The following is an 11525-nucleotide window of genomic DNA, read 5'->3' on the forward strand; positions in this document are numbered from 1 at the left end:
TATGATATATTTATGACAACAGTTTGAAATTCAAGTTATATCTACTAAACTATTCTTAAATGCGATGACCTATAATAGGGTATATCCACTTCTCAAATGGATAGTTGTCTCATTTGGAATCGTACCACATCTCCTTTTTCTTTGTTATATGAGTCTAATATTAACGCCCCAATTTTTGATGATTATTTTCAAACGCTTATACCTAGCACACAGACCTATCTTTAGTTTACCAAATGTTTGATGCATTCTTTGATGAAAAAGAGTTTAGCAATGCAATTTTGTTATTTCAAATTTCAGCAGCAGATAACGTTTATTTGCTAATCATCTTTACAGTTAGTAACATCTCTAGTTGTTTTCCTCCGCATAAAAGGCGTTTTTAAAATATTTCCCCGGCTCTTTTTCATTGATATCAATATTTATCACAAATACACTCTTGGCAACATTTTTTATCTCAGCTTCTTGTTTCTTTTCAGACAGTCTTAAATTCATTTGATAAAAATACAGACATAATCCCCCCCTCAAAAAAAAAAAAAGAAAAAGAAAAAAAATGGAAAGAATGATTAAAGTATATCAGCTGTATCAATATTAAAAACAAAAACAAAAAACATATTTGTTCATACTGTTGACGTAGTAATAATTCTCTTTTGCAAAAAAAGACTGTTCATGAAAACATTGTAATTTTGAATTCCAGGCGCGGCACACCTCTTTATTTAAAACATACCGCTTATTAAAACTTTGATGTCATCCGGATGTTGTAGGTAGTTTGGATTTATAATAGGATAATCAAAAGGGTCTGCACTTTTTAGGCGTATTGTTCCTTTACTCCTAGGATGAGACAAAATGTTCATTATGGTAAACTCATTCTTACTTCCTCTTTTTTTTAACTGATCTTTAATCTGAAAAATAAGAAACGATTTACGATGCTTACAAGGTTGATTTTCATTATCACTGTTATTTACGTTTAAAAGGAGCATATCTATCAAAAAAATATTCCAACTTGTCACAAACAATAATCTCTACTGAGAAATGTAGAAGCGACGTTGGAAATTAAAACTTTTTGAGGTTGGAAGTAGGAAGTGTAAAATCAATGTTTGGAAACTCAAATATTTGAAATTGAAAAGTTCCACGTATAAAATCGTAAACGTGAAGGGACACATAGTAAAGTGGTAATAAAACCATGCTGTTGATATTGAAGGAATGATATTTCAACAGACGGTCAGAATTCAAATAGGTAGTTATTGTGCACCCCTGCTGGCCAACACGGTTTTGTAATCATACGAATCACAAATCATACAGAACCTTATAAAAGTCAAAATAACAAAAAAGCATCTTGCAAAGTTCTTTTACTTCACTTTAAAATATAATGATGATGTTCTATCACCAAGTATCCTTCATTTCAGAGAATTCTTGTATCTGATATATCCAAGAAAACTTAAAGTTAAGAATACTGCCGAAACTAGAAGGTCTGCTTCAAATCCTTACATTTCCTTGATGTAACACATATAGACGACTTCAAATATGTAGCTATGACGAACTTTGTGATTTCAACCTTTAAATGGACAATCTCACATTTCTCAGCATGAATTGACCCTCTGCCAATAGATTTTACATACTCAAATTTTATAAGTTACATTCTATCATATTCACGCTAAACGGATTTCACTAACAGGTGTGTGCTGGTGAACACAAAACCGCTATTACAAAAAGTACTAAAATCGACACTACACACACCCTTTTAACAGCTATGGATAAGATATAATAGAATCTGTGTTCCCGATTGCTATTATCGAATGATTAAAAGAATTCTTTTTATTTATCGTGTATTTCAGGTTTTTTTTTTTTTGTTATCGTACGTGTATTTCAGTTTTTTGTCTGCATTTCAGATTGCTATTACAAAACAAGGTTTATTCAATCGTGTTTATCAGATATTGATCAGTATTACCTATTTGTTCTGCTGTAACGATAGACAGTAATAGGTTTTAGTTTGTAACCCGGATTTGTTTTCTCTCAATCGATTTATGACTTTCGAACAGCAATATACTACTGTTGCCTTTATTTGTCACATAAGAGTTTCGGTCATTATCATGAATTAGTTGACCGATAAAATGGGTTTATGACTCACTAGCAAAACGTTTTTATGGTCTTAGCTCCTAAGATACCAGAATAATCGTCTAGTCCGTAAATTTACCGATTTTGTCGTTTATAACATTTTGACCGAGTGTTTATTCGCATGGTTGGGGAAAAATGCATAGCAGGAGACGCTTACCCAATCGACGCACCCGATCTCGATCCTTTTTAAAGTATATGATTCCCTCAATGTTGTTTTTACATTGATTTGTATCCTCCTAAGGGATTTAAGAGACTTTATCATCGACAAACTACTGTAGCATTCTTTTTGTATTGCTTTGATACTGTATATTTGGCTATAACACTTCACAACAGTAGAGAAGAACCAAATCGTTTCTTAATACGAAATATTCAATAGCTATTTCTAGTCTGTGAAATTTTGTAAGCAGAGCGGGGAAAACTTGGTATTTCGACACAAATAGAGGCTTTGTTGGTTTAAAGTATTTTATAGAAAATGCTCACTTTATGTGAAGGACTATAACACCTACGTGAATTTTCTATTGCCCCTCTCTGACTTTGATTAACAAACTTTAAATTGATATCTCATATCGACAAAAAATCAATATATTTTCAACTTACTTTTTTCTGTTGTTAATTTTTATATTAGGTCATGTGCGATCATAAACATGTTTTTTGAAACGCAATATATATATATATATATATATATATGAATAGTTAATAAAGTGTTGTTAGTCCTGTGGGCAATCTAGATATATGCTGATATCTTTTAGAAGCAGAAAAAAAGTCATTTGATCATTCTTTCCTTATGGTTTACACTAAATTTATGATGAGTACAATTTATAATATTTAGTATCATGTAATAGAAACACATTATATAAGAAAGTTTGTGTTAATCGGATATGTCCACTAATTATATTTATATTCATTAATTTTAAATAATCAAATCAGTAGGAATAAATTATGCTTCTGAAATTATGTAGAATGAAATTATGTACAACTTCTTATACATATAATAAGTGAACTTAGTAACAAGGTGTATAAAATATGGAATGGCATAAATACTTCTCTTTTCAAGTTTAATTTTAGTCCTTCCTCAATGAAGTCTTCATCTTGGGCAGCATTGGATAATTGGAGCTGATAATCAGGCCATTCTGGTTCATTTTTATTTCTGTCTTTCGTTTGTCCAAATATGTGGCCTTCGCCTCCACAATATGAATTCCATCCTTATAAACAAAATAAGCACATCATATAGTAGCTATTATTGAGAAATTTCAAAAAACCTAACCTTAATAATATAATAACTACACTAACAACGATCTGGTGGCTTGTTGTTTGGAAACAATGTCAGCAATTGCAATCGAAATATTTCAATGCAAGCCTATCGTTCATGCAAACAGACGCTTAATTTCTTTTTACAGGATATCGATATTGTCTTTGATATGATTTGCACTAAATACTAGTATTCAATTTTCTATCTTATACCAAATACCTAACCCTACTGTGCTTACCTTTTATTTAGTTATAAGATCTGCTGAATTTTATCAATTTGAATTATTGGAAGTTTTGTGGAATTGCTTGTTGTGAAGATAACACACCAGACAAGATTGAATTTCAAAATGCATGCATAGCAGGAGTGTATTTCCCTGTCGAGGCACCCAGTTCACTCGATTCGAAATTCATCGGATTTCTATTGTTTCATCATCATGTTTGCCAGCCTCTTCATGATTTGAAGACATTACAAATAAATTCTTCTTGCACTGATGGTGTGACAACAACAAAAAACATATTTATCTTTTTTATTTATGCATTGTATGTTTCCAAATTGCTTACCCTTTCCCGTCAATTCGTACCAAATTGTATTGGTCATTGAATTCGACCGGTCTTTGGTTACAGAATATGATTGGTTGACTTTATACTTCATAAAAAACATCATGTGGTCCTCTAAATTCTCTCCTACAGGTAAATTGGCCTTTACTGGTATCTAAGGAAGATAAAATAAAGAATATAACTATTGCAAGATTTAATTTGAAATATGAAACTCCAAATCGAATAATACCTAAAGACCCTCAGGAACCTGAATTGTAAACTTTTCAATTTAAATTGACTTACCCCTAGGTCTTCTAAATGTTTCTTTGGTCCAATTCCAGATAACATCAATAACTTCGGACTATTAACTGTCCCAGCAGAAACAATTACTTCTTTTCCGGCAAAAACTTGTGTCTTTCTGTTATTCTTGATAAATTCCACACCAATTGCCTTCTTTTGTTCAATCAAAATCTTAGAAAAGTAAAATGAAGAATGACTGATAGGAATTGATTTAATAAATTAGTGAATAGAGTGATGTTCGGTAATTCATTGAATATTTTCGAGATTTGAATCGTTTAGAAAGCTAAGGACATTTGAAAGGATTCGATCCAATAAATCTGAAATATAGAAATACAAGGGATAATAAATACTTGAAGGAAACAAGTGAAACCAATAAAAACACGCTTTTGGTATGTACAGTATCTCAACTTGGAGTGATGACTGGTGGTCAAGGATGGGTTAGCATATCGTACTTCGCATTCAACTTATTGTCAAAATAAAACACATGAAAGGTATAATTCGGTAATTGTCGACAAAGGTTAAAGATAATGCGATATATGACATACTCAACTAATAACTAATAATAGGTAGTCCAAAATGATCTTATTGCATATTTACCTACAGTACATACTGAAACACAAAAAAAAAATTCTCAAGTTATTGTTATCTATTTCTTGACATATTAATGAAATGACTAAATTTGAATAACGGCATTTGGAGACTTCGCATTCGATGTCGACTATTTAATCAACGAACACACTAATCACTAATTCATAAAGCACAACAATAATGTATTTATTAGCGCAAATTAATTCTCAACAGCTTATCTGAGTAAGTATTAGGAAATATATTTACCGGAAGCTGCTGACACAAAAAGAAGGGTGAACAAAGGCTTTAACTCAATGAAAAATATAGCTCGACAAGAAGGGTTGTTTCAAACACTACATATGTCATTATTCGTATCAATATCAGAAAATGATAATACCTTGGTGACATAACTGTGAACACTAATGTGTAAATTTGTCCTTTTCAGAACAGGTCTGAGGTAAGCCCTTGCTGTACTATACCTTTCTCCGTCTTTGATGTTGGACTGCATATAGGCATAACCTTCAAATATTGCCAAACGTAAATAATACGAAGATACCGATTGTAATAAATAATACTTCATATAGATAATTAGATTGAACTGTCTACTATAGGAGTTGGAAAAAAATAATTTATCGTATGCAACATTTTTTCAGAGAATGCTCTCACTAAGACTACGAAATCAAAGTTTCAGAAAAGTGTTTGTGATAGCTGTCCTTATGGAATACAAGAAGAAGTCGACGCAAGTAGTATAACATCTACTGTTATTCTCTTTTTGACACGTTTTCATGGATCGTTTTGTCATTTTCCAATTTTGTGTTGATATTATCATTGTATATATCTTAAATATTTGCGATATCAGGTTAACCATTGGTTCTTTATATCGAAACGAAACTTACCAAGCATATCTTCGCCGTTCACGTCAACAGTTTTCAATCCCAATTCTGTTGCACTTCTACTGTAAATATCAGGAAGTAGTGAGACACGAGTTTCAGTTACAGGTAGGTATCCTCCTCTTGAATGATATGCTGTATAAAATGAATTAGAGAAACAGCTGGAAGGCCACACCAAATACGAACTAAATGAGCATTTAAAATCGACAATTCACAAAAGTTGTGCCAAATACAGGCTAAGGTGATACATGGGGAGGGTAGAAAAACTTAGTGTTACGAATATTTCAACTTTTGATAAATAGTAATAATCAACACATAGTCGAGGCAAAGAGAAATGGATTTAAGGAATTACCAAATATACTGAGACCAGACATCATCAACCATTAAAATAAAAGGTGTGGTATGATTGCCAATGAGACAATTCTGCATCAGAGACCACATAAAGTAGAGGTAAGTATTTATAGGTCACCGTACGGTCTTTAACAATGAGCAAAACCGATACGGCAAAGCAAGCTATAAAAGGCTCCGAAATACGAAAACTAAAGATGTGATTTATGTATAAATAAACAAACGAAAAACAAATATGATATACAGCAAAGAAAAACGCAACAAACGACAACAACTGAATTACAGGCTCCTGACTTGGGATAGGCACATACAGAATATGGCGCCCAACCCTACCCCTTACCTGGGATATCCTGTATCAACACAACATAAGAACATACAAATCAGTTGAAATATATCATTTCAGCTCTAGCCCTTTTGTTGAAAAATGTGTGCAGTTAACATAATACATCTTTTGATATTTCAGTTGTATTCCTGACATGAATTGAAGGTTGCCTGAGAAATGTTATTTTTACGAAAGGCACTATATTTACAGAAAATATACTGAGGCCGATTGTAAACTTATTTAATAAAATTATTTACTAGTCTGTATCTCTGTAAAAGAAATATTACAAAACTCAATAAGCAGATTTATTTGAACACATTCTAGCAACCGGTTGTCCATTGAAGCTGTAAATTATACACACCATAGGATGCCATAAGACGAAACAATTATTTACAGGAAAAGTTGAAATCGTGTTGTTTGTCTTATATTTAGGAAAATGTTTCCATTTCGTACCAATACAGTTATGTCTGAAAATAGACATGTTGCCTGTTATCAAAAGGTTTCCTATGCTTAAGTTCCTTCAGCATGTTTAATAAAGTGTCTGGATTATCAACAGTAAATATATCATCATCGTATTTCCTATTATGAATAACATATCGACTGATTTGTGCAAAATGTTGATTTCCTCTTTCTGAAGTTTCCCATGAAAAACCCAGTAAAGTAGAAATTCTGCAATTTTAGGTGTGTAGGTAGTGCTCAAAGGAATTCCGATAATTTGACGATATGAAATCTTATCATTACGAACAGAAATATTGTCAAGCCTAACTTTATTAAAATATATCTTCTTTTACTTTCTATATAAATACATGTATTACTTACGAGAATTATAGAGATCTGGTAATTGTATATCTTCCATTTTTAGAAAATACGGTAGAACATCTTTATAACTCCATCCTGTACAACCTTCTGTAGCCCACTGATCATAATCATGTCTGCTACCACGAACAAATGCTAAGTAATTTATAGAACTTGATCCTCCAAGAACACGACCTCGTGGCCAAAATGATTTCTGCAAATTGATGAAGTGAATTGCCTCAATATTATTATACTATACTTATAACACCCATATATATATATATATATATAGAGAGAGAGAGAGAGAGAGAGAGAGAGAGAGAGAGAGGTTACTTTTTGGTCAAAATAGACAAAAACATATACCCATTGATACCGTACCTGATCAACCATCGCTCGATGACTATATTTTTGTGGTATTGTAAAATACGCCCAGTCTTCATTAGACAATTGTAAACTACCAACTTTTAATGGAACACGTATATTATCATTGTTTAGTTCAGATCCACCAGTTTCAAGTAACAATACTGATACATCATTGTCTTCTGAAAGTCTGCTAGCTATGACAGCTCCAGCTGACCCTGATCCAACTATAAGAAATAAATATTCCACTATCATTAGAATATTCTTGCGAGAGGTGGGTTTAAGTGATATTTATTGTTTGCTTAAAAGTATGGCACTCATAAAAAGAGTTTTTTTTTATTATTATTTCAAATGAATATCAATGAGTTACAAATCGCTAAAAAAAAACGTTCTAGGCAAAGATAGGTTACAAAATATGCGTATATTTTAAATACTTTAGACTTTTGTAATTACGTGTAAACAAAGAGAGGCCGAAGATCGACCTTTTATGTACAGTTCCTTTCCGAAATTATAGTACGAAGAAATTGAATTGCACAATACATTTATAAAATGCAAGTGAAATAAAAAATAAAAAATCTTAAATAACTTGCCAACAATATAGTCATATGTTGAATTAACTTTGATATTAAGTGCGTCATCTGGATTTTGTTTTGTAGTAAACCAATATAATACACCAATCAAAACTGTAATGACTGCAGCAGTATGTACCATTTTCTGAAATAAAGTTAAAGATCATAGGCGGATCCAGAGTGGGGGGGGGGGGGGGTGGCTGCCCCCCCCCTTTTTGTGGGAAAAATTTGGTTTATTAAATATGGAATCACTGAAGCATGACTGGAGCGGCCCCCCCTTAGGTCAGTCAGTGGGCCCCCCTTATAAATTTCAAAAGTTGTTAATAATCTAAGGTTAGTTATTTTGGATTGCTCATAGGGGGTTGGGGGTAGGAAACTCTTCATCTTGAGGAAGGAAAATAAATTCAAAAGACATGAAAATTTCAACCCCTACCCCACCACAAACACGTTTCCTTACGTTTCTCTTTTACAACAGATATTGCATACATATAATTTCTATTTCTATTATTATTATTCAATAAAACAGTGAATCAGTATTGTAAATAAAGCTTCAAGTGGAGAAGTTGTTTGTGACTACAGGGAACTTTATCTAGATATGCCTGTTATGGTCTCAGTGATATTTACCACTCCTTCTTTCGATTTCAGCACAATGTTCTTATTATTTATTAAAAAAAGTTAGTAACTTAACCTCAGATAAAAATACATTCCTGGAAGAACATGTTGAAACTCATGATGTTTTTTTTTCTGAACAATTGAGCCGAGCGGAGCAATGCGAAAACAAATGTATGTCTTCCCTGCCAAAAAAAATATGTTTTCTTTATTATCAGGGGAAGCGTTGGGTATGGGTCGCCTGACTCCATACCTTGAGTTCATAAAGGAAAATTCACGTTGAGACGTATTAAAAATGCCATACTTGACTCCTAGATATCATGTTGAACCATCGAAATATACGCTCAATCATAAGTTGTGCGATTATGAAATCATGTCATGAAACAACTTTTAATATTATCAGTGTTTTATTTTATGGAAAGGGGTATAATATTAAGAAGACTTTCGCGAAAACCTAAAAAAATCTGAAAGACATCAAACCATTATTCCCTATTATTGTCATTCGTCATGTCCAAAAAACAAACAGAAGACGACCATGACTCACCTGAATAAATCATTTAACATTGAAATGAAGTTTGAAGCCAAAAACTATGACACAATAGTTATTGATATGACATATGAATCAAGTGTTAGACACTTTTGTTGAATAATCAGGTTGATTAATCAGATACTGATTAAGAGTATATTCATCAAATATGCTTCAATTTGTTCATGTTTGACATTTTATTTACTCTTATGACCATTTTTTTACACTAAAAAAGTTTTGCCATCGTAGGAAGTATTTTTTTAAATGGTGCAAAAAACTATAGGTTTTCTTTTTTTTTAATTATAAGCTGATAGATTAGTTTGTCTGAAACTTGAATACCCAATTAAAAACACAGAGCAAACATACGATCTGACAACAATAATTTTATAAATAATTTTAAATCATTAAAATTCTGCATTCAAATTTGTTTGAACATTGCAAAAGTCGTCGGTGCACTCTAAAAATTCTATGTGTGATGTACACTTCGTCATGCATTCAACAATAACAAACAACCATATCGTATCGTAAGATATGTAACAATTTCGGAAACTTTAAAAGTCTTTCATTTATATTGTGAAAACCTTTTTAAAATCGATATATTTAATGCATTTCTATCTGTTAACGACACGTGATTGCATCCAAATACACTTTAAACACGATAACATCTTTTAAATTTTAAGTACGTTTGTAAATATACAATAACTGCTCCTATTACGTCCGTTCGTCAAGATATGTTCCTTCGTCAATATCTTGGTCATCTCTATTAAAACGAATATACCTCCTTGCAAGAAAATGTAAAAATTAATGCTTGAGCAAAAACATTGAAAATTGACTCGGGCGGTGTGCCCATTCGTGCATTATTGCTTTGTTACTACTTATATCACATATTTTTTCTTCCATAAAGCAATAGAACGAGTGTCACATGTCACCTGCATGAAAAAAATCAAGGTTTAAGGTAGTGTTTGGTTTCGTCTGTTCCTTTTAGAAAGAATGCAACTAAAAAATATTTTTAATTTTATATGGCACTAGTATATATACGATTACGTTGTTCTTTCTTGCAATTACGTCTTCTTACAAAGTGTATTTTCAATCATTCCACATAAAAGAGTAAGGAAAAGGTAATAAAGGGAGATTGTTCAAAATGTTTGCTAATATTACAGTTCAAGAAATACTAACATCAATCTAAAAAGACGTATTTTTTATGCAGAAAATGCCTTTACCTGAATGTGTCATGCAATACTGTAACATCTAAACTGTTAACAAACTTTCGTCAAGGTCAGCTATATTTAGATGTTTGAATAACCTACACATCAGTAAACTCATATCAAGGTGAATGTTCTCTTTACTGAATGTACAGTTGACAATTTTCTCACTTGATCATATATTAATAGTGAGATATAATTATCCATGCTATTGTCCCCATTTTCGTTAATTAAAAGGAAGCAAAAGTCAGCTATAAAACCTCGTATAAAACACATGCGCATCAGGATTTCAACAATTACGTTATCGTTGTTGTTTCAATTGTATATCATTTGAAACATTTTAAAGTGTACAAACTAAATTATTACATCAAAATTGGAAATCACTCTCTCCTGGTCGTTTTGGTTAAAATCCGGATTTTATGTATGAGTATTACCAAATCCACTTAGAAATACTGTCAAAATCCGAATTTTACACCCATTGTATCAATTCTTTTAATACTTGGCAGTATCAGAAATAAAATGTCCGAGTAGGGTTACATTTCTACCCCCAGACATACTAACTTGTGAACTAACAGGTAAAATATCCAACACAGCTTGTCCGTGTAGTACAAAGCAGCAAGTTTCAAATTCATATTTAAAGTCTGTGAAGTCAGCGCTCGGTTTATTCTAAATTCTTTACTATTTAATATCCATTCGGCCGCTAGCAAGATTTACATAGATGACGATTTTCTCTTTATAATTTAGCAATAAAACAGAATCCAGAATACTTCTTTAGAAACAATGACCACCCAAGACACGCATTTGGAAAAAAAATGTACACTCAAGTAACATGTAAAAATATTTAACCATTAGAGGAAGCCATATCAGATATTTTCGAATTTTTTGATAGTCAAAATATATTGCAAAAGATTTGCAAATTAAATGATGACCGCTAAAACGATCGTGAGACCTTCCTCACCTTTCAACATGTTCAATGTCTATAAAATTTGACGAACACTAAGGCTTTGAATAGATATATATTAAATTAAAAAAATATTAAACGGAATTGTTTTTTTCTTTGATATGAACGGAGATCATAGAACGTCACTTTGCATTTAACAATCGGCAAAAATCAACATGGCAAAGGGCTTATATTAAGATATC

General features: G+C 31.9%; 1 protein-coding gene across 2 annotated transcripts in view; it reads right to left on the minus strand.

The window, feature by feature from the left end:
• Positions 1-10600, minus strand: part of LOC127730080 (glucose dehydrogenase [FAD, quinone]-like) — a 41628-nt gene extending 31028 nt beyond the window's left edge. The window contains exons 1-10 of one of the 2 annotated variants that reach the window (XM_052238131.1): positions 10401-10600; positions 8067-8190; positions 7495-7703; positions 7141-7330; positions 5658-5786; positions 5159-5280; positions 4198-4365; positions 3919-4069; positions 3151-3311; positions 722-896 (exon numbers count right to left, since the gene is read on the minus strand). In XM_052238131.1, coding sequence (XP_052094091.1) covers positions 722-896; positions 3151-3311; positions 3919-4069; positions 4198-4365; positions 5159-5280; positions 5658-5786; positions 7141-7330; positions 7495-7703; positions 8067-8187 — 1426 coding nt within the window. In that variant the 5' untranslated portion in view covers positions 8188-8190; positions 10401-10600. The remainder of the gene's footprint in view (positions 1-721; positions 897-3150; positions 3312-3918; positions 4070-4197; positions 4366-5158; positions 5281-5657; positions 5787-7140; positions 7331-7494; positions 7704-8066; positions 8191-10400) is intronic. The other variant, XM_052238130.1, reaches the window with a different exon arrangement.
• Between the last annotated feature and the right edge of the window lie 925 nt (positions 10601-11525).

The sequence above is a fragment of the Mytilus californianus genome, unplaced genomic scaffold (assembly GCF_021869535.1).
Source record: "Mytilus californianus isolate M0D057914Y unplaced genomic scaffold, xbMytCali1.0.p SCAF_2, whole genome shotgun sequence".
NCBI classification, from domain to species: domain Eukaryota; kingdom Metazoa; phylum Mollusca; class Bivalvia; order Mytilida; family Mytilidae; genus Mytilus; species Mytilus californianus.